Source organism: Salmo salar, chromosome ssa10, assembly GCF_905237065.1.
Source record: "Salmo salar chromosome ssa10, Ssal_v3.1, whole genome shotgun sequence".
Taxonomy (NCBI): Eukaryota; Metazoa; Chordata; class Actinopteri; order Salmoniformes; family Salmonidae; genus Salmo; species Salmo salar.
The window spans coordinates 42,826,428-42,853,921 of record NC_059451.1 but is presented as its reverse complement, the minus strand read 5'-3'; the positions used below and the strand labels follow the sequence as shown (position 1 = coordinate 42,853,921).

The 27,494-nt window shown below is 44.5% G+C and overlaps 1 protein-coding gene across 1 annotated transcript in view; it reads left to right on the top strand.

Moving 5' to 3' along the window:
* The window catches only part of ddah1 (dimethylarginine dimethylaminohydrolase 1), a 139,729-nt gene that overhangs the window by 94,321 nt on the left and 17,914 nt on the right, over positions 1-27,494 (top strand). The window contains exons 2-3 of the mRNA XM_014123372.2: positions 23,298-23,397; positions 24,279-24,352. Of these exons, the coding sequence (XP_013978847.1) occupies positions 23,298-23,397; positions 24,279-24,352 (174 nt within the window). The remainder of the gene's footprint in view (positions 1-23,297; positions 23,398-24,278; positions 24,353-27,494) is intronic.

Below are 27,494 nucleotides of genomic sequence, written 5' to 3'. Positions count from 1 at the left end.
AAATGGCTAGCTAGTTAGCGGGGTGCACGCTAACACTTTCCAGGTCTATGCCCAAACAGTTCGAGCTTCCAATCTTAAAAATGAATCTCTCCAGAAATACATCTCTCACTGTTGCCGCCTGTTATAGACCCCCCTCAGCTCCCAGCTGTGCCCTGGACACCATATGTGAATTGATTGCCCCCCATCTATCTTCAGAGTTCGTTCTGTTAGGTGACCTAAACTGGGATATGCTTAACGCCCCAGCAGTCCTACAATCTAAACTAGATGCCCTCAATCTCACACAAATTATCAAGGAACCCACCAGGTACAACCCTAAATCCGTAAACATGGGCACCCTCCTAGATATTTTCCTAAACAACTTGCCCTCCAAATACACCTCTGCTGTTTTCAATCAGGATCTCAGCGATCACTGCCTCATTGCCTGCATCCGCTATGGGTCTGCGGTCAAACGACCACCCCTCATCACTGTCAAACGCTCCCTAAAACACTTCTGCGAGCAGGCCTTTCTAATCGACCTGGCCCGGGTATCCTGGAAGGATATTGACCTCATCTCATCTGTCGAGGATGCCTGGTCGTTCTTGAAAAGCGATTTCCTCACCATCTTAAATAAGCATGCCCCTTTCAATAAAAAAAAAACTAAGAACAGATATAGCCCTTGGTTCACTACAGACCTGACTTCCCTTGACCAGCATAAAAAACATCCTGTGGCAGACTGCAATAGCATCGAAAAGTCCCCGCGATATGCAACTGTTCAGCGAAGTCATGAACCAATACACGCAGTCAGTCAGGAAAGCAAAGGCTAGCTTTTTCAAACAGAAATTTGCATCCTGTAGCTCTAACTCCCAAACATTTTGGGACGCTGTAAAGTCCATGGAGAATAAGAGCACCTCCTCCCAGCTGCCCACTGCACTGAGGCTAGGTAACACTGTCATCACCGGTTAAATCCACGATAATCGAGAATTTCAATAAGCATTTCTCTACGTCTGACCTTTAAACCCAAACTCTTATAGACCTATATACATCCTGCTCTGCCCTTCTAAAGTCTTCGAAAGTCATTTCGAATCCCACCGTACCTTCTCCTCTGTGCAATCCAGTTTTCGAGCTGGTCACGGGTGCACCTCAGCCACGCTCAAGGTACTAAACGATATCATAACCGCCATTGATAAAAGACTGCACCCTGCAGCCGTCTTCATCGACCTGGCCAAGGCTTTCGACTCTGTCAATCACCACATTCTTATCGGCAGACTCAACAGCCTTGGTTTCTCAAATGACTGCCTCGCCTGGTTCACCAACCTCTTCTCAGACAGAGTTCAGTGTGTCAAATCGGAGGGCCTGTTGTCTGGACCTCTGGCGGTCTCTATGGGGGTGACACAGGGTTCAATTCTCGGGCCGACTCTTTTCTCTGTATACATCAATGATGTTACTCTTGCTGCTGGTGATTCTCTGATCCACCTCTAAGCAGACGACACCACTCTGTATACTTCTGGCCCTTCTTTGGACACTGTGTTAACTAACCTCCGAACGAGCTTCAATGCCATACAACTCTCCTTCCGTGGCCAACAACTGCTCTTAAATGCAAGTAAAACTAAATGCATGCTCTTCAACCAATCGCTGCCTGCACCTGCCCGCCCGTCCAGAATCACTACTCTGGACGGTTCTGACTTAGAATATGTGGACAACTACAAATACCTAAGTGTCTGGTTAGACTGTAAACTCTCCTTCCAGACTCACATTAAGTATCTCCAATCCAAAATTAAATCTAGAATCGGCTTCCTATTTCACAACAAAGCATCCTTCACTCATGCTGCCAAACATACCCTCGTAAAACTGACTATCCTACCGATCCTTGACTTCGGCGATGTCATTTCCAAAATAGCCTCGAACACTCTACTCGGCAAATTGGATGCAGTCTATCACAGTGCCATCCGTTTTGTCACCAAAGCCCCATATACTACCCACCACTGCGACCTGTTCGCTCTCGTTGGCTGGCCCTCGCTTCATACTCATCGCCAAACCCACTGGCTCCAGGTCATCTATAAGTCTATAAGTCTTTGCTAGGTAAAGTCCCGCCTTATCTTATCTCCCCCAAAGCCATTTCCTCCTTTGGCCACCTTTTTTCCCAGTTCTCTGCTGCCAATGACTGGAACGAACTGCAAAAATCACTGAAGCTGGAGACTCATATCTCCCTCACTAGCTTTAAGCACCAGCTGTCAGAGCAGCTCACAGATCACTGCACCTGTACATAGCCCATCTTTAAATAGCCCATCCAACTACCTCATCCCCATACTGTTATTTATTTTGCTCCATTGCACCCCAATGTCTCTACTTGCACACTAATCTTCTGCCCATCTATCACTCCAGTGTTTAATGGCGATATTGTAATTATTTTGCCACTATGGCCTATTTATTGCCTTACCTCCCTTATCCTACCTCATTTGCACACACTGTATATAGACTTTTTCTATTGTATTATTGACTGTATGTTTGTTTATTTCATGTGTAACTCTGTGTTGTTGTTTGTGTCGCAATGCTTTGCTTCATCATGGCCAGGTCACAGTTGTAAATGAGAACTTGTTCTCAACTAGCCTACCTAGTTAAATAAAGGTGAAATAAAAAATTAAACTCTTACTGACAGTTGTGGCTGCTTTGTTTCCCTTTGTGCTGTCCTTCTGGAGTGGCCCAGTCAGAGTCCTGACCTCAACCCGATTGAGATGCAAGACCTCGAGAGCATTTCACACCAGACATCCCAAGAATATTGCTGAACTGAAACAGTTTTTTAAAGAGGAATGGTCCAAAATTCTTCCTGACCGTTGTGCAGGTCTGATCCGCAACTACAGAAAATGTTTGGTTGAGATTATTGCTGCCAAAGGAGGGTCAACCAGTTATTAAATCCAAGGGTTCACATACTTTTCCCACCCTGCACTGTGAATGTTTACACGGTGTGTTCAATAAAGACATGAAAACATAGAATTGTTTGTGTGTTATTGGTTTAAGCAGAATGTGTTTGTCTATTGTTGTGACCTAGATGAAGATCAGATCAAATTTTATGACCAATTTATGCAGAAATCCAGGTATTTCCAAAGGGTTCACATACTTTTTCTTGCCACTATTTGTCTGCCTGGCTCTGCTGCTAATATATGGAGGCAGATTGGAGGATTGGTAGGAGAAGCTTTATTTTCCCTGGGACTGGAACACTGGGCCTGAACTGGGCCGGTTCGGCAAAGCTGTCACCTGTGTTTCTTGTTGTAGTAGAGTTGTGTGTGTGTGTGGCTTTGGCTTGGGCTTGGGCGGTATACCGGAGAGCACGGACCTTGGCCTCTGGCCTCTAGCTAGGCTACATAAGAGAGTAGAGTGTTGGTGTGTTTACTCCAGTGGTAGGTCTGTAAGTTCTACAGCTCTACAGCTGTACCATCGAGAGCATCCTGACCGGTTGCATCACCGCCTGGTATGGCAACGGCCCGGCATCCGACTGTAAGGCGCTACAGAGGGTAGTGTATACAGCCCAGTACATCACTGGGGCCAAGCTTCCAGCCATCCAGACCTATATACTAGGCGGTGGCAGAGGACTTTTGTCACCCAAGTCATAGACTATTCTCTCTGCTACCACACTGCAAGCGGTACCAGAGTGCCAAGTCTAGGCCCAAAAGGATCCTTAACAGCTTCTACCCCCAAGCCTGAAGACTGGTGAATAATTAATTAAATGGCCACCCGGACTATTTGTATTGACACCCCCCCTCCACCATTGTTTTTACACACGCTGCTACTCACTGTTTATTATCTATGCATAGTCACTTTACCCCTACCTACATATACAAATTACCTCGACTAACCTGTACCCCCGCTCATTGACTTGGTACCAGTACCCTTTGTATATAGCCTCATTATTGTTATTTTATTGTTGCTTTTTATTTTTTACTTTAGTTCATTTAGTAAATATTTTCTTAACCAACAATGCCGTTTTAAGAAAATAGAGTTAAGGGCTTGTAAGTAAGCATTTGACGAAAAGGTCTACAGCTGATGTATTCGGCGCATGTGAGAAATAAAATTTGATTTGATACCGCACTTACGCTCACGTCCTATGAGGCTTCCCTTGTGAGTTTACTGCATACTGAAGCACGCCTATAAGAATAAGATGCTACTGCACAGCTACTGTGCCGAAGTTCCTTAAAATTTTATCATGGATAGTGATAGGGTGCTTGTTATAGTGATAGACTGCTTATGAAATAGAAAATTATTATTATTATTACTAGTTTGTTAGAAAGACTCGTTCCCAGTGTGGAAGGGTAGTTGACTCATTCCCAAGAGGGAGGGGTTGCGAGGGAGGGTGTGAGTGAATCACTTTGACAGAAAACAAACTAAGTGAACGTCCTTATTGTGGAGCCCTTAACAAAGCCAGTCTTCAACATGGTGTATCTAATGATAGTGACAGAAAAACCGCCTTTCTCTCTCAATGCTCTGAATGCCAGGGCAGAAGCCTGAGCTGTTATAGCAGCTGCCTTGATACAGTTGAAAACAAACTTTCCGTTTGACTAACAAGAGATATAATGGTACCCTTCTTGCCTAACACCCCAGGGGGTTGGAGCGTTAATGGTAACACCAAGGGGATGGGACTGAAATGTACCCCCTGCAGGGTGAGAGGGTTGGGGGGTGGAAGGGGGGCTACCTGGGGGTTCACTCTGGCTCGCTTGGGTAACAGGGCGGAGGGTGGAACATAACAGAATAGAAGAGAACATAGGGTGGCACAGAGAACCCTACCTTGCCAAGTCTCTCAAGTGCTTCCCCTCTCTCTCTCTCTGTCTCTTTCTCTGGTCTGTCTCTCCCTCTCTCATCCTTGTTTATTTATTTTTTATTTCACCTTTATTTAACCAGGTAAGCTAGTTGAGAAAAAATTCTCATTTACAATTGCGACCTGGCCAAGACAAAGCAAAGCAGTGCGACAGAAACAACAACACAGAGTTACATGGAATAAACAAGCGTACAGTCAACACAATAGAAAAAAAAGAAAGTCTATATACAGTGTGTGCAAATGGCATGAGGAGGTAAGGCAATAAATAGGCCATAGTAGCAAAGTAATTACAATTTAGCAGATTAACATTGGAGTGATAGATGAGCAGATGATGATGATGGTGTGTAAGTAGTGATACTGGTGTGCAAAAGAGCAGCAAAGTAAATAAAAACAATATGGGGAATAGGTAGGAAGATTGGGTGGGCTATTTACAGATGGACTATGTACAGCTGCAGCGATCGATCGGTTAGCTGCTCAGATAGCTGAATTTTAAATTTAGTGAGGGAAATGTAAGTCTCCAGCTTCAGCGATTTTTGCAATTCGTTCCAGTCACTGGCAGCAGGCTGCCAAAGAGGTGTTGGCTTTGGGGATGATCAGTGAGATATACCTGCTGGAGCGCGTGCTACGGGTGGGTGTTGTTATCGTGACCAGTGAGCTGAGATAAGGCGGAGCTTTACCTAGCATAGACTTATAGATGACCTGGAGCCAGTGGATCTGGCGACGAATATGTAGCGAGGGCCAGCCGACTAGAGCATACAGGTCACAGTGGTGGGTGGTATAAGGCGCTTTGGTAACAAAACGGATGGCACTGTGATAGACTGCATCCAATTTGCTGAGTAGAGTGTTGGAGGCTATTTTGTAGATGACATCGCCGAAGTCAAGAATCGGTAGGATAGTCAGTTTTACTAGGGTAAGTTTGGCGGCGTGAGTGAAGGAGGCTTTGTTGCGAAATAGAAAGCCGATTCTAGATTTGATTTGGGATTGGAGATGTTAGACATGAGTCTGGAAGGAGACTTTACAGTCTAGCCAGAAACTTAGGTATTTGTAGTTGCCACGTATTCTAGGTCAGAACCATCCAGAGTAGTGATGCTAGTCGGGCAGGCGGGTATGGGCAGCGAACGGTTGAAAAGCATGCATTTGGTTTTGCTAGCGTTTAAGAGCAGTTGGAGGCTGCGGAAGGAGTGTTGTATGGCATTGAAGCTTGTTTGGAGGTTAGTTAACACAGTGTCCAAAGAAGGGTCAGATGTATACAGAATGGTGTCGTCTGCGTAGAGGTGGATCAGGGAATCACCCGCAGCAAGAGCGACATCATTGATATATTCAGAGAAAAGAGTTGGCCCGAGAATTGAACCCTGTGGTACCCCATAGAGACTGCCAGAGGTCCAGACAACAGGCCCTCTGATTTTACACACTGAACTCTATCTGCGAAGTAGTTGGTGAACCAGGCGACGTAGTCATTTGAGAAACCAAGGCTATTGAGTCTGCCAATAAGAATACGGTGATTGACAGAGTCGAAAGCCTTGGCCAGGTCGATGAAGATGGCTGCACAGTACTGTCTTTTATTGATGGCGGTTATGATATCGTTTAGTACCTTGAGCGTGGCTGAGGTGCACCCATGACCAGCTCTGAAACTGGATTGCACAGTGGAGAAGGTACGGTGGGATTCGAAATGGTCAGTGATCTGTTTATTAACTTGGCTTTCAAAGACTTTAGAAAGGCAGGGCAGGATGGATATATGTCTGTAACAGTTTGGGTCTAGAGTGTCACCCCCTTTGAAGAGGGGGATGACTGCGGCAGCTTTCCAATCTTTTGGGATCTCGGACGAAATGAAAGAGAGGTTGAACAGACTGGTAATAGGGGTTGCAACAATGGCGGCAAATAATTTTAGAAATAGAGGGTCCAGATTGTCTAGCCCAGCTGATTTGTACTGGTCCAGGTTTTGCAGCTCTTTCAGAACATCTGCAATCTGGATTTGGGTGAAGGAGAAGCTGGGGAGGCTCGGGCAATTAGCAGCTCCTCTGTCTCCACCCCTTCTCTCTCTCTCTTTTTCATATCTCCCTGTAACTCTAACTCTGAGAGTGTTCTATGTGAGGTTCCTCAGACCTAAAGTCAGTGTCCAGCACAACAATCCACACTCAGACCATAATGTACCCTACCACACCCTCCATAGTACCCTGGCCTGCCATAAGTGTGTCAGCCTCACAGGTTATTTGAATATCCTGGGAGTCCAAATGAAACCGGTCTGGCAGCAGTTGGCTCTTGTCTGCCTCCTAAATGGCACCCTTTTCAAATCAAATTCCCTTTGTACTGCACTACCTTTGACCCAAGCCCTGCGCTCTGCACTATATAGGAAAATGGAATGCAATTTTGGACAAAGCCTCAGTCTGGCAGTGGTTGGATCTAGGTCTCTGGCTCTAGCTAGCTTTTGCTCTGCTCTGCTGTGAAGATCTAGATGAAAATACTGTTCCTGCTTTACTTTGACCTACTTCTTAAAGATGGATGTAATCCCTAAGCAGATGGTTGTGTGTTAAGAGAGAGAAAGAGAGAGAGGAAGGAATGGATGGCTTGGTTAACATAGCCGCAGCTATCTTTCCAATGTATTCCGCTGGGATTTGTATGGATACCGACCTGCCTGGCCTGGACAAGGCTGTGGAAGGTTATTTTCATTAGACTGTTGTTCCTTTGTTAACAGGTTGTGTTCTATAACCCAGTTCACTGCAGGAATGGGACATTTGACTATAGTTACAGAAGCTGGTCATATAATATGCCATTTATGGAACACAAAGCAGGGCATAAAGTATGATATTTATGCAACACAAAGATAATTGAAACAGTACTGTGTGTGCACATTCATTTCGGTTTGTGTAAGAGAAAGTGAGATAGCTCAGCAGCTGTGTTGGTGTAATGGAGAGTTAGATGGGCATCAAGGTAACAGTAGCCCTGCCAGGGTCCTATTAGCCCTCATTAACACACTCTCCCTAGCTGCTGCTGCTGTGTGAATGCGTTCGTGTTACCCTCAAGGCCAGGTATGCAAATCCCGAGGGAACCACTCAGTGAGAATCATTGACCATAGCAAACCTCTGGACAAACTGTGATTGAGTCCTTAAAGAGTGTATGCCTTTAAAAAGCAATGGATCCCTTTGAAAATGGCCTATGTGGTATTGATATAAGTCAGAAACAGTTATTATAGTGTCAGAATCGACTACAAAATGTAAATAGGATCATTTTGGTCATAAAGTCAGTCTCGTCTAAAATGGGTTGAGTTTTGATTTGATGATGTCCATTTGCCCACTAACATGGGGTGAACAGCTGTGGTGATTGCTCTGTATCCAATAGCATAGACCGTGACACAGACCTGTCCAGTAGCTCCAACTTTGTTTACATAAGACAAAACGTCGCACATTTTTTTACATGAGAAATACTGCACCAAACACATTACTTACATGTAAAATTGTGCAACTAAAACATCCTCTGCAAAAAAAGTTAAATGACAGATTTCTTTAGTTATCTTACATTCATACTGGGAATTTTGAGGAGGTAAAATAGGCTACAGTGTCTCATGAGTGACAAACATCTTTGACCAAATGTGGAATGGTCAGGAAACACACCTCCAAGACTGAAATCTCGTTTTGTTTTATGACCAACATCAAAACATGTGCCAATCAGCATGTTCAGTGGGCTCTTTAAGGCTCTCTGGTACTCCAATCATCACTGAACAGAGTTCAGTCGTCTCTCTGGTTCTTCCATGACGTCAAATATGTACTAAAAAGATCTGATAACGTTATCCTGATGGATATTCTCTGGGGTAGATAGCTTTGAAATGTACCTTTGTCATTAGTATTTTCCTACTCCGATCAGCATTCCCATTCCATTCTTTGAACTTCCTTCTTTGCATTAGTCCTATATGTTCATCCTCATCTGTGTTCTGGGATTGGGAAAGGTGCAATTGCTGCCAGCAATTTGGGGCATTCCTGCATGTGGGCATTCCTACATCTGCAGGATCCCTTCTTTATACTTCTATTAGTACATTTTTAAGCTAGTACAGGCGGGAGGCAGGGACGCTCCTGTACAATAGGTGGCGGTAATACACCATAACGTTGAGGGGAATGCCCACATGCAGGAACACTCAGAATTGTGGTCCGCAATCACACACTATTGCTGGGATGTCCAGCCAAAGCACTAAATCAAATCAAACTTTATTTATCACATGCGCCAAATACAACAAGTGTAGACATCACCGTGAAATGCTTACTTACAAGCCCTTAACCAATAGTGCAGTTCAGGAAGTTTTATGAAAATATTTACCAAATTAAATAAAGTAACAGAATAACATAACAATAATGAGGCTATATACAGGGGGTACCGGTGCCAAGTCAGTGTGCAGGGGTACAGGTTAGTCGAGGTAATTTGTACATGTAGGTAGGGGTAAAGTGACTATGCATAGATAATAAACAGCGAGTAGCAGTGTGTGTAAAAACAATGGTTGGGGGGGTAAAAAAAAAGTTTTCGTCATGCCCTCTTCACGACTGTTTTGGTGTGTTTGGACCATGATAGTTCGTTGGTGATGTGGACACCAAAGAACTTAAAACTCTCTACCATTGATGACACATGAACTTGACTTTTCCCAACTCATATTGCCCAATGGCCATGGAGTAAAAGTGAGGCTATTTAATTCTCTATTCATGTTCCGACTATTAGTAGCCTGGTCCCACATCTGTTAGTGATGTCATGCATGACAGTGACCATAGGAGTTGTCAAGGCAGCACAAACAGATCTGGGACCAGACTACCTAGGGCCTCAGTCCAAAATACCATGCTGTTAATACTAAGTGTCATCTCAAGCCAATCACAGATTATAATCTCAGTGAACTCATGCGTACAGTACATATATACAGTTGAAGTCGGAAATGTACATACACCTTAGCCAAGTACATTTAAACTCAGTTTTTCACAATTCCTGACATTTAATCCTAGTAAAAATTCCCTGTCTTAGGTCAGTTAGGATAACCACTTTATTTTAAGAATGTGAAATGTCAGAATAATAGTAGAGAGAATTATTTCTTTCATCTTTTATTTCTTTCATCACATTCCCTGTGGGTCATAAGTTTACATACACTCAATTAGTATTTGGTAGCATTGCCTTTCAATTTTTTAACTTGGGTCGAATGTTTCGGGTAGTCTTCCACAAGCTTCCCACAATAAGTTGGGTGAATTTTGGCCCATTTCTCCTGACAGAGCTGGTGTAACTGAGTCAGATTTGTAGGCCTCCTTTGCTCGCACACGCTTTTTCAGTTCTGCCCACACATTTACTATGGGATTGAGGTCAGGGCTTTGTGATGGCCACTCCAATACCTTGACTTTGTTGTCCTTAAGCCATTTTGCCACAACTTTGGAAGTATGCTTGGGGTCATTGTCCATTTGGAAGACCCATTTGCGACCAAGCTTTAACTTCCTGACTGATGAGATGTTGAGATGTTGCTTCAATATATCCACATCATTTTCCCTCCTTATGATGCCATCTATTTTGTGAAGTGCACCAGACCCTCCTGCAGCAAAGCACCCCCACAACATGATGCTGCCACCCCTGTGCTTCACGGTTGGGATGGTGTTCTTCAGCTTGCAAACCTCCCCTTTTTTCCTCCAAACATAACGATGGTCATTATGGCCAAACAGTTCTATTTTTGTTTCAACAGACCAGAGGACATTTCTCCAAAAAGTCCGATCTTTGTCCCCGTGTGCAGTTGCAAACCAACCTTTTTTATGGCGGTTTTGGAGCAGTGGCTTCTTCCTTGCTGAGCGGCCTTTCAGGTTATGTCGACATAGGACTCGTTTTACTGTGGATATAGATACTTTTGTACCCATTTCCTCCAGCATCTTCACAAGGGCCTTTGCTGTTGTTCTGCGATTGATTTGCACATTTCGCACCAAAGTACGTTAATCTCAAGGAGACAGAACGCATCGCCTTCCTGAGCGGTATGACGGCTGCGTGGTCCCATGGTGTTTATACTTGCGTACTATTGTTTGTATAGATGAACGTGGTACCTTCAGGCGTTTGGAAATTGCTCCCAAGGATGAACCAGACTTGTGGAGGTCTACAATTTTTTTCTGAGGTCTTGGCTGATTTCTTTTGATTTTCCCATGATGTCAAGCAAAGAGGCACTGAGTTTGAAGGTAGGCCTTGAAATACATCCACAAGTACACCTCCAATTGACTCAAATGATGTCAATTAGCCTATCAGAAGCTTCTAAATCCATGACATCATTTTCTGGAATTTTCCAAGCTGTTTAAAGGCACAGTCAACTTAGTGCATGTAAACTTCTGACCCACTGGAATTGTGATACAGTGAATTATAAGTGAAATAATCTGTCTGTAAACAATTGATGGAAAATGACTTTTGCCATGCACAAAGTAGATGTCCTAACCGACTTGCCAAAACTATAGTTTGTTAACAAGAAATTTGTAGAGTGGTTGAAAAACGAGTTTTAATGACTCCAACCTAAGTGTATGTAAACTTCCAACTTCAACTGTTTCTGAGTCCATTTAAAGACAGCCCAAGAATCTTGGTAAGTAGCCGTTGTAACCACCCCCCTTTCATCCCTCTCTGAGATCCTCCTCACGGCAGGCAGTGACCTGGGGAATTCTGTCATTGACCCACCTGCCACCACTAACACTGTTGAGTAAAGTGTAACTTATCTGCAGGAGTTAACTTCATTACATGAGACTGTGTGGTGTGTTATGTTGGCCCCATGGAGCGTGGGACACTGTTACTGGGGGTAGAATGGGGTAGGATGACTGGGGGAAGCGGGGCTCTGGAATACTGGCCAAGGCTCTGGAATGTCATTGTGTTCTTCATTCCTATTCGAAATGTTCCAAGTTCTATCTGGCTGATGGTTCTTTTTAGCAATTAGATGCGATATCACTGCTGGGTCCAGAGTGTTCCAGGCAAGCAGGACAAGAGAGGGGGTCTATACAAGCCCAGAGAAAAGGCTCTCCTGTCCTTTCTGCTCTCTCTGCTCCATCTCCCCTGTCTGCTCTGCCCAGGAACGGGAGGAATGTTGGCAGGCGGGGCTAAGAACAGAACAGCTAAAACCCCCTCATGAATTTTAAAAGGCCTTTCTCATTCAAAGCAGGGCCTGGCTCTCAGCGTGTGGCCCTGGGCAGGGCGGGCCGGGCGGTGTAGCAGAAGAGTGGGTAGCGGCCAGTTGGAGAGCGGAGCTTTACATAACATATTGGGATATTGGGTGTCCCAGGCCTGGGAGATAATGGCCACTCACTCCGTCCGTGCGGCTAGGCTATCCAGATGGATTCTTGGCCCTGCCGTGCATGTCTGGAGAGAATGGGTGGAACAAGAGAGAGGGAGACAGAGAGAGACGGAACATTATAGAAGAGGGTTCCATTAGTTAGGCCAACAGTTGACCTTGTGTAGTTTAATGGGACTTATGAATGAACAAACAAATAACCTAGTTATATACAGGTAGACAGTTTAAATGGCCTTTTCATAGCCTCTTTAATTCAGCCAGAGCGTAAATGTGAGTGCATCAGGGTGTACGAGCTAGGAAGAGAAGAGGCCTATTGGAACAGAGCAGAGGGATTGTCGGCCTCAAAGTTGATTTATTCTAAGTAGCACCATGTCTGCTGAGCCTTGCAGAGGCCTAGTGGAGGCTTAGCAGCATGCTAATTGTTTTAGGCCCTGTACCAAATAGCACCCTATTCCCTATGAAGTGCAATGCTTTCGATCAGGGCCCATAGGGAATAGGTTGCCATTTGGGACGTCACCCTATCCTCGTCTGCATGCCGAAAGGCGCACTACGTCAATCACCATTAGTTACAGCACCAACAGGTCTGTCTGCTGGAACGCCCATAGATAATTATGACACACTGCAGTGTGTGCGTGTGCGCGTGCGCACGTCGAGACAAGCCATTCTACTCCCGGCCTTCTGCTATCTGCCAGAGAAACAGCAACCATTGAGATGCATTCTGAGCTGAGGCCTAGTTAGAGAGGTGGGTGGATGCTCAAGGCTCACACAATGGAGGTGTTTCCAGCTTTCCTGGCAAGAGGAGACCAAGGAAAGACAGAAATAAACATAAAATATTACTAGAGGAGGGACACAGTAAAGACTTAATAGAATCTACTTTTATTAACACTCAATTAACAATTACCTCATAAATTATGTGTGAATATAGCTAGGTCTTTAATCCATTGGCGACTGATTTTCATGTGAATATTCTAAAATCTGCATAAAGAAAATACCACTGGTGGGAAAATGTGCATGTTTCCACCAAACGGACTTGTCACAGATAAAAATCGGTGCGTGTTGACATGGTGCTCCCAAAATGTACTTTTTCACCTAAGTTTTCATGTAGCGAATAAAAATATGTTGTGTTAAACAGGAAATGTGCCTACTCTGGTGTTAGCAGGTGTGCTCTACAGCTCGTAGAGACTGCGGGTATGTGTCGGAACTCTAGTCTACATGATGAGATTATCAGGGATAAGACCATATCGTATTTGTCAAATGGCAGTCAAGCTTCAATCATCATGTCAGCAGAATAAGACCATTGATATTTATTGGAAAGGAGCAACAAGATCACAGTGCAGTTTCACCACCCTGTGAAGTTCATCATCGTTTATTTAATCTGTAGCCTGGTTTCCCAAGTCGTAGTGGGAGGACCACACACCAGTTTACTTCCATACTGTGGTTATTATATCAATAGTTGCGCATTAAGGAGTTTCCACCGCCATTTTTTGCATAATACATTTTACTGACACAAAAAGATCTCACCATGTCGAATGAACAAATGATCTGTCAGCAGTTATAAAATTGTACCAAAACTCCCGGTTTCCATCACAGCTGTCGTGATTTTCTTTTATACGGTATGACTTTACTCACATAAAAACTGTGGATAGAATCATGGTTATATATAGTCAGTAATATTAGTCCAATACGAACTGCTGTTAAGGGGGTACTACATTCTGGCAACTCATGGATACCATTTTAATGTCTTTGTGTGCAGTATGAAGGAAGTTAGAGGTTTTCACAAACCAATGCTAACTAGCGTTAGCACAATGACTGGAATTCTACAGGTACAGTAGCATTTGATTCTGGTTATGTAGAAAAACTTAATTGCCATAATCTTGCAGTATCCCTTGAAGCATGTTAAGTACATTTTAGACAACAGCCATTCTGTGAGCCATTCAAAATGATGAGGAGAGTGATGTTACGCCAATCACCATTAGTTACAGAACAGGTATGTCTGCTGGAACGCCCATAGATAACTATGACACACTGCTGTCTGTCTGTCTGTCTGTCTGTCTGTCTGTCTGTCTGTCTGTCTGTCTGTCTGTCTGTCTGTCTGTCTGTCTGTCTGTCTGTCTGTCTGTCTGTCTGCGTGCGTAGACCTGACCATTAGTTGGTGGGTTGATGAAGATTCGTGGAGGCTGCAGCTGTGATCGCAATAGCAGAGGCTCCAGTCCAGTCAGAGTGCCACATGGGGAGGCAGAGGGGAAGGTAAAGGAGAGGGGCAACTGCATTGGTGAAGGCTGGTCAGCTGTAGGGGAATGATGGTGGAGGCTGGTCAGCTGTAGGGGAATGGTGGAGTAGGCTGGTCAGCTGTAGGGGAATGGTGGTGGAGGCTGGTCAGCTGTAGGGGAATGGTGGAGTAGGCTGGTCAGCTGTAGGGGAATGGTGGTGGACGCTGGTCAGCTGTAGGGGAATGGTGGAGTAGGCTGGTCAGCTGTAGGGGAATGGTGGTGGAGGCTGGTCAGCTGTAGGGGAATGGTGGAGTAGGCTGGTCAGCTGTAGGGGAATGGTGGAGTAGGCTGGTCAGCTGTAGGGGAATGGTGGTGGAGGCTGGTCAGCTGTAGGGGAATGGTGGAGTAGGCTGGTCAGCTGTAGGGGAATGGTGGAGTAGGTTGGTCAGCTGTAGGAGAATGGTGGAGTAGGTTGGTCAGCTGTAGGGGAATGGTGGAGCTGGCTGTTCAGCTGTAGGGGATTTTTTATATTTTTTTAATGTTCACCTTTTTTTTAACCAGGTAGGCCAGTTGAGTACAAGTTCTCATTTACAACTGCGACCTGGCCAGGATAAAGCAAAGCAGTGCGACAAAAAACAGAGTTACACATGGGATAAACAAACGTACAGTCAATAACACAATATAAAAATCTATATACAGTGTGTGCAAATGGAGTAAGGAGGTAAGGCAATAAATAGGCCATAGTAGCGAAGTAATTACAATTTAGCAAATTTACACTGGAGTGATAGATGTGCAGATGATGATGTGCAAGTACAAATACTGGTGTGCAAAAGAGCAAAAAAGTAAATAAAAACAATATGTGGATGAGCTAGGTAGTTGGATGGGCTATTTACAGATGGGCTGTGTACAGCTGCAGCGATTGGTAAGCTGCTCAGATAGCTAATGCTTAAAGTTAGTGAGGGAGATATAAGTCTCCAATTTTTGCAATTTGTTCCAGTCATTGGCAGCAGAGAACTGGAAGGAAAGCCGGCCAAAGGAAGTGTTGGCTTTGGGGACGACCAGTAGGATATACCTGCTGGAGCGCTATGGTGACCAGTGAGCTGAGATAGGTGGAGCTTTACCTAGCAAAGACTTATAGATGACCTGGAGCCAGTGGGTTTGGCGACGAATATGTAGCGAGGGCCAGCCGACGAGAGCGTACAGGTCGCAGTGGTAGGTAGTATATGGGGCTTTGGTGACAAAACAGATGGCACTGTGATAGACTGCATCCAGTTTGCTAAGTAGTGTTGGAGGCTATTTTGTAAATGACATCGCCGAAGTCGAGGATCGGTAGGATAGTCAGTTTTATGAGAGTATGTTTGGCAGCGCGAGTGAAGGAGGCTTTGTTGCGAAATAGGAAGCCGATTCTAGATTTGATTTTGGATTGGAGATGCTTAATATGAGTCTGGAAGGAGAGTTTACAGTCTAGCCAGAAACCTAGGTATTTGTAGTTGTCCACATATTCTAAGTCAGAACCATCCAGAGTAGTGATGCTAGTCGGGCGGGCGGGTGCGGGCAGCGATCGGTTGAAGAGCATGCATTTAGTTTTACTAGCATTTAAGAGCAGTTGGAGGCCACAGAAGGAGTGTTGTATGGCATTGAAGCTCATTTGGAGGTTTGTTAGCACAGTGTCCAAAGAAGGCCCAGATGTATACAGAATGTGTCGTCTGCGTAGAGGTGGATCAAGGAATCAACCGCAGCAAGAGCGACATCGTTGATATATACAGAGAAAAGAGTCGGCCCGAGAATTGAACCCTGTGGTACCCCATAGAGACTGCCAGAGGTCCGGACAACAGGCCTTCCGATTTGACACACTGAACTCTATCTGAGAAGTAGTTGGTGAACCAGGCGAGGCAGTCATTTGAGAAACCAAGGCTGTTGAGTCTGCCGATAAGAATGTGGTGATTGACAGAGTTGAAAGCCTTGGCCAGGTCGATGAAGACGGCCGCACAGTACTGTCTTTTATTGATGGCGGTTATGATATCGTTTAGTACCTTGAGCGTGGCTGAGGTGCTCCCGTGACCAGCTCGGAAACCGGATTGCACAGCGGAGAAGGTACGGTGGGATTCGAAATGGTCAGTGATCTGTTTGTTAACTTGGCTTTCAAAGACTTTAGAAAGGCAGTGCAGGATGGATAGAGTGTCATCCCCTTTTATGAGGGGGATGACCGCAGCAGCTTTCCAATCTTTGGGAATCTCGGATTATACGAAATAGCGGTTGAACAGACTAGTAGTAGGAGTTGCAACTATGGCGGCGGATAATTTTAGAAAGAGAGGGTCCAGATTGTCTAGCCCAGCTGATTTGTATGGGTCCATGTTTTGCAGCTCTTTCAGAACATCAGCTATCTGGATTTGGGTGAAGGAGAAGCTGGGGAGGCTTGGGCAAGTAGCTGCAGGGGGTGCAGAGCTGTTGGCCGGGGTAGGAGTATCCAGGAGGAAAGCATGGTCAGACGTAGAGAAATGCTTATTGAAATTCTCGATTATCATGGATTTATCGGTGGTGACAGTGTTTCCTAGCCTCAGTGCAGTGGGCAGCTGGGAGGAGGTGCTCTTATTCTCTATGGACTTTACAGTGTCCCAAAACTTTTTGGAGTTCGAACTACAGGATTCAAATTTATGTTTGAAAAAGCTAGCCTTTGCTTTCCTGACTGACTGTGTGTATTGGTTCCTGACTTCCCTGAACAGTTGCATATCGCGGGGACTATTCGATACTATTGCAGTCCGCCACAGGATGTTTTTGTGCTGGTCGAGGGCAGTCAGGTCTGGAGTGAACCAAGGGCTAAATTTGTTCTTAGTTCTGCGTTTTTTGAACGGGGCATGCTTATTTAAGATGGTGAGGAAATTACTTTTAAAGAACGACCAGGCATCATCTACTAACGGGATGTGGTCAATATCCTTCCAGGATACCCGGGCCAGGTCGATTAGAAAGGCCTGCTCGCAGAAGTGTTTTAGGGAGCGTTTGACAGTGATGAGGGGCAGTCGTTTGACCGCGGACCCATAACGGATGCAGGCAATGAGGCAGTGATCGCTGAGATCTTGGTTGAAAACAGCAGAGGTGTATTTGGAGGGCAATTGGTCAGGATAATATCTATGAGGGTGCCCATGTTTATGGAATGGTGGAGTAGGTTGGTCAGCTGTAGGGGAATGGTGGAGTAGACTGGTCAGCTTTGGGGTAATGGTAGAGTAGGTTGGTCAGCTGTAGGGGAATGGTGGAGTAGACTGGTCAGCTTTGGGGTAATGGTAGAGTAGGTTGGTCAGCTGTAGGGAACAGTGGATTAGGTTGGTCAGCTGTGGAGGAATGGTGGAGTAGGCTAATCAGCTGTAGGGGAATGGTGGAGTAGACTGGTCAGCTTTGGGGTAATGGTAGAGTAGGTTGGTCAGCTGTGGGGGAACGGTGGAGTAGGTTGGTCAGCTGTGGGGGAATGGTGGAGTAGGTTGGTCAGCTGTGGGGGAATGGTGGAGTAGGCTGGTCAGCTGTGGGGGAATGTTGAAGTAGGCCAGGGTGGGTAGCTGGCTTAGCAGGGTGACTAAGGGGTGGGGACTCATTATGAAGTTGAATCTTAACCCCTTGTTGCGCTTTCTCCATCCTTAAACCGCAAGGAAGGAAAGAGTAGTGAGATATAGAGAAATGGAGATGAAACTGAATGAAGGGAAATGTTGACTTATGTGATTTCGCTCTCTACACAATATAAGGCCACAAAGAGGGAAAGTAGATCTAAAATCTATTGTGCCTCATTCAATAGAACTTTTCCCCTTAGGGCAATTACTATTCATCTCAATTACTATTCATCTCAATTACTATTCATCTCAATTGGAGTGCTGAAGGTGTTGCCACTGATAACCTTCTAAAGGAAACAATGTCTGGTCCAATTCCAATAGCTATTTTCCTTGCTGACCATTAAGAATTGACTTCATAGTATCTACCTATAGGGAGGTACAAGGGAGGTCTTGGATGTGTGTGTGTGTGTGTGTGTGTGTGTGTGTGTGTGTGTGTGTGTGTGTGTGTGTGTGTGTGTGTGTGTGTGTGTGTGTGTGTGTGTGTGTGTGTGTGTGTGTGTGTGTGTGGGAGAGTAAGAAACTACGTGTTTGTGTTATCTGTGCCGTGACCCACATGGCAGGCTACCTGGGTGACCTCATTGCTTGGCCCAGGTGTCTGGTGTGAGGAGAAGCAGAAGCCTTCGATCAGCGAACAGCTAGGCTGAGGTCATGGTGAGATAGAGGCCTGTGGAGTCTCGTCGGTCCCAGTTCCTTGGGGACCCCAAAAACAGACTGGTTGGTCAGAGCCCTCACGGCCAGACGATACTGACCCAGTTCACCTCCACCAAACATCTGGTCTTCTTCTACAGACACACACACACACACACACACACACACACACACACACACACACACACACACACACAGCTGACCCAGAGAATGCCCCAGGAACACTTTGACTTAGATGGATTGTTTTTTAATCCTCCAACCCTTTTTAGGTTAGTGTTGGTCTCCTCTCCCTGTACCCCTCTTTCCAGAGTCGCGGCATCATAAAAACTTTAACATACTTCCTGTGTTATGACTTTGTGGATCGCTAAGATGATGTCATGATGATCTCTTGGACAGACTGTTTTGGTTTTACTGTCGTGCTTCATAACAAGAACCTGGCTCTGCTGTCTGATCATCTGCCTTTTAACGCTCGTATTTTACATGATATGTAATGATGATATCATCATAATACCTTTCTGTGAATGAACGCTATTTGTTGGGCTGTGGGGCTACCCTCAGTATGTATATGATCCATATGATGTCATTGAGAGCTCTACTGTTGGTGTGTGTTGTAATGTAATCTCATTACCATATAGCTCTTTGCGGTACAGATTGATAGCATGCAGTGGATGCTTTGTGTGTGGGTCCCTATGTGCGTGTACCTGTGTCTTAACCATGTGTGTGTCTCTCTGTGTCTTAACCATGTGTGTGTCTCTCTGTGTCTTAACCATGTGTCTCTCTCTGTGTCTTAACCATGTGTCTCTCTCTGTGTCTTAACCATGTGTGTGTCTCTCTGTGTCTTAACCATATGTGTCTCTCTGTGTCTTAACCATTGTGTCTCTCTGTGTCTTAACCATATGTGTCTCTCTGTGTCTTAACCATATTTGTCTCTCTGTGTCTTAACCATGTGTGTGTTTCTCTGTGTCTTAACCATGTGCGTGTCTCTCTGTGTCTTAACCATGTGTGTGTCTCTCTGTGTCTTAACCATATGTGTCTCTCTGTGTCTTAACCATATGTGTCTCTCTGTGTCTTAACCATATGTGTGTCTCTGTGTCTTAACCATATGTGTCTGTCTGTGTCTTAACCATATATGTCTCTCTCTGTGTCTTAACCATATGTGTCTCTCTCTGTGTCTTAACCATATGTGTGTCTCTCTGTGTCTTAACCATATGTGTCTGTCTGTCTTAACCATATGTGTCTGCCTGTGTCTTAACCATATGTGTCTGTCTGTGTCTTAACCATATGTGTCTGTCTGTGTCTTAACCATATGTGTCTCTCTGTGTCTTAACCATGTGTCTCTCTGTGTCTTAACCATATGTGTATCTCTGTATCTTAACCATGTGTCTGTCTGTGTCTTAACCATATGTGTCTGTCTGTGTCTTAACCATATGTGTCTCTCTGTGTCTTAACCATGTGTCTCTGTGTCTTAACCATATGTGTCTGTCTGTGTCTTAACCATATGTGTCTGTCTGTATCTTAACCATATGTGTCTCTCTGTGTCTTAACCATGTGTCTGTCTGTGTCTTATCCATTTGTGTCTGTCTGTGTCTTAACCATATGTGTCTGTCTGTGTCTTAACCATTGTGTCTTAACCATGTGTGTCTCTGTGTGTCTTAACCATGTGTCTCTCTGTGTCTTAACCATATGTGTCTCTCTGTGTCTTAACCATATGTGTCTGTCTGTGTCTTAACCATATGTGTCTGTCTGTGTCTTAACCATGTGTCTCTCTGTGTCTTAACCATATGTGTCTCTCTGTGTCTTAACCATATGTGTCTGTCTGTGTCTTAACCATATGTGTCTGTCTGTGTCTTAACCATGTATCTCTCTGTGTCTTAACCATGTGTCTCTCTGTGTCTTAACCATATGTGTCTCTCTGTGTCTTAACCATATGTGTGTCTCTGTGTCTTAACCATATGTGTCTGTCTGTGTCTTAACCATATATGTCTCTCTCTGTGTCTTAACCATATGTGTCTCTCTCTGTGTCTTAACCATATGTGTGTCTCTCTGTGTCTTAACCATATGTGTCTGTCTGTCTTAACCATGTGTCTGCCTGTGTCTTAACCATATGTGTCTGTCTGTGTCTTAACCATATGTGTCTGTCTGTGTCTTAACCATATGTGTCTCTCTGTGTCTTAACCATGTGTCTCTCTGTGTCTTAACCATATGTGTATCTCTGTATCTTAACCATGTGTCTGTCTGTGTCTTAACCATATGTGTCTGTCTGTGTCTTAACCATATGTGTCTCTCTGTGTCTTAACCATGTGTCTCTGTGTCTTAACCATATGTGTCTGTCTGTGTCTTAACCATATGTGTCTGTCTGTATCTTAACCATATGTGTCTCTCTGTGTCTTAACCGTGTCTGTCTGTGTCTTATCCATTTGTGTCTGTCTGTGTCTTAACCATATGTGTCTGTCTGTGTCTTAACCATATGTGTCTCTCTGTGTCTTAACCATGTGTGTCTCTGTGTGTCTTAACCATGTGTCTCTCTGTGTCTTAACCATATGTGTCTCTCTGTGTCTTAACCATATGTGTCTGTCTGTGTCTTAACCATATGTGTCTGTCTGTGTCTTAACCATGTGTCTCTCTGTGTCTTAACCATATGTGTCTCTCTGTGTCTTAACCATATGTGTCTGTCTGTGTCTTAACCATATGTGTCTGTCTGTGTCTTAACCATGTATCTCTCTGTGTCTTAACCATGTGTCTCTCTGTGTCTTAACCATATGTGTCTCTCTGTGTCTTAACCATGTGTCTCTGTGTCTTAACCATATGTGTCTGTCTGTGTCTTAACCATATGTGTCTGTCTGTATCTTAACCATATGTGTCTCCTGTGTCTTAACCATATGTGTCTCTCTGTGTCTTAACCATGTGTGTGTTTCTCTGTGTCTTAACCATGTGCGTGTCTCTCTGTGTCTTAACCATGTGTGTGTCTCTCTGTGTCTTAACCATATGTGTCTCTCTGTGTCTTAACCATATGTGTCTCTCTGTGTCTTAACCATATGTGTGTCTCTGTGTCTTAACCATATGTGTCTGTCTGTGTCTTAACCATATATGTCTCTCTCTGTGTCTTAACCATATGTGTCTCTCTCTGTGTCTTAACCATATGTGTGTCTCTCTGTGTCTTAACCATATGTGTCTGTCTGTCTTAACCATATGTGTCTGCCTGTGTCTTAACCATATGTGTCTGTCTGTGTCTTAACCATATGTGTCTGTCTGTGTCTTAACCATATGTGTCTCTCTGTGTCTTAACCATGTGTCTCTCTGTGTCTTAACCATATGTGTCTGTCTGTGTCTTAACCATATGTGTCTCTCTGTATCTTAACCATGTGTCTGTCTGTGTCTTAACCATATGTGTCTGTCTGTGTCTTAACCATATGTGTCTGTCTGTGTCTTAACCATATGTGTCTCTCTGTGTCTTAACCATGTGTCTCTGTGTCTTAACCATATGTGTCTGTCTGTGTCTTAACCATATGTGTCTGTCTGTATCTTAACCATATGTGTCTCTCTGTGTCTTAACCATGTGTCTGTCTGTGTCTTATCCATTTGTGTCTGTCTGTGTCTTAACCATATGTGTCTGTCTGTGTCTTAACCATATGTGTCTCTCTGTGTCTTAACCATGTGTGTCTCTGTGTGTCTTAACCATGTGTCTCTCTGTGTCTTAACCATATGTGTCTCTCTGTGTCTTAACCATATGTGTCTGTCTGTGTCTTAACCATATGTGTCTGTCTGTGTCTTAACCATGTGTCTCTCTGTGTCTTAACCATATGTGTCTCTCTGTGTCTTAACCATATGTGTCTGTCTGTGTCTTAACCATATGTGTCTCTCTGTGTCTTAACCATGTGTCTGTCTGTGTCTTATCCATTTGTGTCTGTCTGTGTCTTAACCATATGTGTCTGTCTGTGTCTTAACCATATGTGTCTCTCTGTGTCTTAACCATGTGTGTCTCTGTGTGTCTTAACCATGTGTCTCTCTGTGTCTTAACCATATGTGTCTCTCTGTGTCTTAACCATATGTGTCTGTCTGTGTCTTAACCATATGTGTCTGTCTGTGTCTTAACCATGTGTCTCTCTGTGTCTTAACCATGTGTGTCTCTCTGTGTCTTAATATGTGTCTGTCTGTGTCTTAACCATGTGTCTCTCTGTGTCTTAACCATGTGTCTCTCTGTGTCTTAACCATGTGTCTGTCTGTGTCTTATCCATTTGTGTCTGTCTGTGTCTTAACCATATGTGTCTGTCTGTGTCTTAACCATGTATCTCTCTGTGTCTTAACCATGTGTCTCTCTGTGTCTTAACCATATGTGTCTCTCTGTGTCTTAACTATGTGTCTCTCTGTGTCTTAACCATGTGTCTCTGTGTCTTAACCATATGTGTGTCTCTCTGTGTCTTAACCATATGTGTCTGTCTGTGTCTTAACCATGTGTCTCTCTGTGTCTTAACCATGTGTCTCTCTGTGTCTTAACCATATGTGTCTCTCTGTGTCTTAACTATGTGTCTCTGTGTCTTAACCATGTGTCTCTGTGTCTTAACCATATGTGACTGTCTGTGTCTTAACCATGTGTCTCTGTGTCTTAACCATATGTGTCTGTCTGTGTCTTAACCATGTGTCTCTCTGTGTCTTAACCATGTGTCTCTGTGTCTTAACCATGTGTGTCTCTGTGTCTTAACCATGTGTCTCTCTGTGTCTTAACCATGTCTCTCTGTGTCTTAACCATGTGTCTCTCTGTGTCTTAACCATGTGTCTCTCTGTGTCTTTGTGTTTTCTAGACAGCGGCCATACGGCGGACCCTGAAGGAGCTGGGCCTGAACATCGTTGACATGTCTGATGAGAACGCCACTCTGGATGGAGGGGACGTCCTCTTTACAGGTACACCGCCTCATCCCATCAATAAAACACCATTATCACCATTACCTGCCAAGGCCACTGCCACTACCATAATTGATCACTATGGAAACTGCTATATTCAGTGAACTATTAATTTATGACCACTTTATCATGCAAATGATATGACCTATCACCACAGGGGTGTGAGTAAAAATTGTTCAGAATAGTTGTAACTCTGAATAGTCAAGTAGTTGATGTGACCTAAACTAAAATGGCAAATTACAAACTGACTGGCTGTCTGGTACCATTTTTATGCATAATTGAAAATGGTTCTCTCAATTGGACAAGAAGCCTCCCCCCCACACACACACGCACAAACACACACCACCTCATTTCATCAGCTGCCTTGTTCCACATCAGGCATCTCACAATAAACCTGATGAGAGCAGAGGTAGAGAAATTGAGGTCTTTATAATGTTCCCTCTCTGTACGTTCTGTATCAGTTGTGCTGCCTTGCCTGTGAATCTAGTGTGGTTAATTCTGTACGCTGTTCAGGGCTTGGAAAAAGCCCTAGAACACTTAATTGAGTTTCTAGACGTTGGCTCTCTCTCAGTTGTGTGTTCCTCCCATCTCATCCAGCTGAAATGGGTTTCACATGGCAGGCAGGGCTAGAAACATTTCCTCTTGGCAACGGCGTTGCTAATGGCTAATTTGTAAAAGCTCAGCAGCTACGCCCATTCGCTCTTCTCTGGAGTGGTGAGCAAAACGTTCAGGCTACTCTGTTTCTATCTTTCTATTTATCTCTCTCTGTCTGTCTATCTGTCTGTGTCTCTCTTCTCTTCCTCCTCTCTCTATATCTGTTTATGCCTCTATTTTCTCTCACTCTCCATACTGACCACAGGTTGTTGTCTGTTTTTCCTCAGGTAGAGAATTCTTCGTGGGCCTTTCCAAACGGACCAATCAGAGAGGAGCTGAGATCCTGGCGGATGCGTTCAAGGTGAGTGAGAGCAGACTAGAGCAGTGCACCCTGGGATTATTCAGATTGACTTCCTGTGTCATCAAGCCACCATTAGTGAGGTAATCCTGGTCTCATTCAGGGGTCTCAAGGGCCACAGGGCATTCTAATCAGCTATTGATTAGGACATTGATTAGTTGGCAAACCTGGTGTATCAGGAACCTATGGTTAGTTAATGAGATGAATTCATTGAATTAGTACCAAAGAGAAACCAGAGAAAGCCTGCACATACTGTACTGAGATATTAGAGGACTGGAACATCAGTGCATATACTCTAGGTAGATAGAGCTCTGGAGAAGAGGGTCATTCAACCCCAGTCACCTTAACACACACACAGTCAGAAGGCCTTTTCTGACTTGTAAGGTCATGGGGTCCTGGAGAGTTCAACCCCCAACAATAATCTGAATGTTTCTTACTGCCCTGTTTTTCTGCTCCTGTCTGTGACTAATTTAAATTCCACCATCGTATCTCTCTCAGCCTCTCACTTTTACTCGTTATTCTTGATAAGTCGGGTCTTTTTCGCTACTATTGTTTTTCCTCCTTCCTTTATCACATTTAGGACCATTGAACAGCCTGTTCTGGTCAGGCCAGGATTAACCACAGATGTGAGTGAGGGGTTAGATCTCTTCTTCTCCTTTATGATCCTTGTTGAGTGGGGGAAACGGAGGGAGTGGAGGAGGTCAAAGTGCAGAGGAGACTAATGTACCAGGCTATTGTCTCCCATTCAGGGTCACAACACTGTACAGCATCAGTCAGACACCATAAAGAAAACTTTCTCTAGAAATGAATGAACATACATTACAATCAGCACAGCAGAACTTCTCACTCAAAATGTATCTGAAAGCTGAACACATCGCTGAGATTCCCCACAATATGATAAGTTGTTATCATGTCTCTCACAATAAGCTCAGTGGAGGGCATTTGACTTCTGCTATCTCTTTGAATCACTGTTTGGGCTAAACTGTCTTTCCACTGATAAGGAATGACGACAGTTTGATTAAGTGGTCCACTTTGCTTTGATTCATTCAAATGAACTCTGAGGGTTGAGTTAAGAGAGCAGGAAAGACTTTGGTGATGAGGGGAAGAGGATAATTTCACACATGATAAACTGTCAGGAAATGCAGTTCCTTGTTCCACTCAGAGAGGAGATTTGCTTTCATCTAGGCTGACTCTTAAGCAAAAGTAGGTTAAAGTAAGTAACATTTAGTAAGTAAGTCAAATTAACTTTTCCCTTAATATGGACCAGGCCAGAGAAACAGGGGAAGGTATGATGTTTCAGATATGACATAGCAGTGAATTGACACTCCATATAACATGTCCATTCCTGCCACAGTGGACCTGGGAATCAAACCCATGTCACAAGAAGACAAGGTACTCCAGAAGCTCCAGAAGCTCACCACCCCTGGAACAGGGGACAATGTACTGCAACCAAGGGGTAGTTATGGTATGTCAGAACAGAGCAAGATGCCACTCCACATCATCAGTCTCTGTCTGAGCAGCAGCAGTAGTCTGGTCCTCAGAAGTTAACTATGGAACAGGGAGCTCCCGACTAGAACTACAGCTATGACAGAGCAGAGCAGGATCACACCACATCATCAGTCTCTGTCTTAGCAGCAGCCAGGAAGCCGTATAGGAGTGTCTGGCACGCGAGGCCAGAGGAACAGCCAGCTACGATTAAGACTATCCTACCAACGGGACATTAAAAGCTGTAATGTCTTATGTTTCACCGAGACGTGGCTAAACAAGACATGGATAATATAGAGCTGGCTGGCTTCTCCGTGCATTGGCAGGACAGAGCAGCTATGTCTGGTAAGACGAGGGGCAGGGGTGTGCGTCATTGCTGGTGCGCAATGTCTAATATTAAAGAAGTCTCAAGGTATTACTTGCCTGAGGTTGAATACCTCATGATAAGCTGTAGACCACACTATCAACCAAGAGACTTCACATCTATATTATTTGCAGCCGTCTATTTACCACCACAAACCGATGCTGGCACTAAGACCACACTCAACCAGCTGTATAAGGCCATAAGCGGCGCCACCAGAAGCGGCGCTCCTAGTGGCCGGGGACATTAATGCAGTCGAACTTAAATCAGTTTGACCTAATTTCTACCAGCATGTCACGTGTGCAACCAGAGAAAAATAAAAAAAACACCTATACCACCTTTACTCCACACACAGAGACGCATACAAAGCTCTCTCTCGCCCTCCATTTGGCAAATCTGACCATAATTCTATCCTCCTGGGTCCTGCTTACAAGTAAAAACTAAAGCAAGAAGTACCAGTGACTCGCTCAATATGGAAGTGGTCAGATGACACGGATGCTACGCTACAGGGCTGTTTTGCTAGCACAGACTGGAATATGTTCTGAGATTCATCCAATGGCATTGATAAGTATACCACCTCAGTCACCAGCTTAATCAATAAGTGCATCGACGACGTCGTCCCCACAGTGATTGTATGTACATATCGTAACCAGAAGCCATGGATTACAGGCAACATGTGCAGTGAGCTAAAGAACTATCATGGTCCAAACACAGCAAGACAGTTGTGAAGAGGGCACGACAACACCTTTTCCCCCTCAGGAGACTGAAAAGATTTGGCATGGGTCCCCAGATCCTCTGCACCATCGAGAGCATCCTGACTGGTCGCATCACCGCCTGGTATGGCAACTGCTCGGCATCTGACTGTAAGGCGCTACAGACGGTAGTGCGGATGGCCCAGTACATCACTGGGGCCAAGCTTCCTGACATCCAGGACCTATATACTAGGCGGTGTCAGTGGAAGGCCCAAAAAATTGTCAAAGACTCCAGTCACCCAAGTCATGGACTGTTCTCTCTGCTACCACAGGGGAAGCGGTACCGGAGCGCCAAGTCTAGGACCAAAAGGCCCCTTAACAGCGTCTACCCCCAAGCCATAAGACTGCTGAACAATTAATCAAATGGCCACATGGACGATTTACATTGACTCCCCCCAACCCCCCTTTGTTTTTACAGTGCTGCTACTTGCTGTTTATCATCTATGCATAGTCACTTTACAAATTACTTCAACTAACCTGTATCCCCGCACATTCACTCGGTACCGGTACCCCCTGTATATAGCCTCGTTATTGTTATGTAATTTCC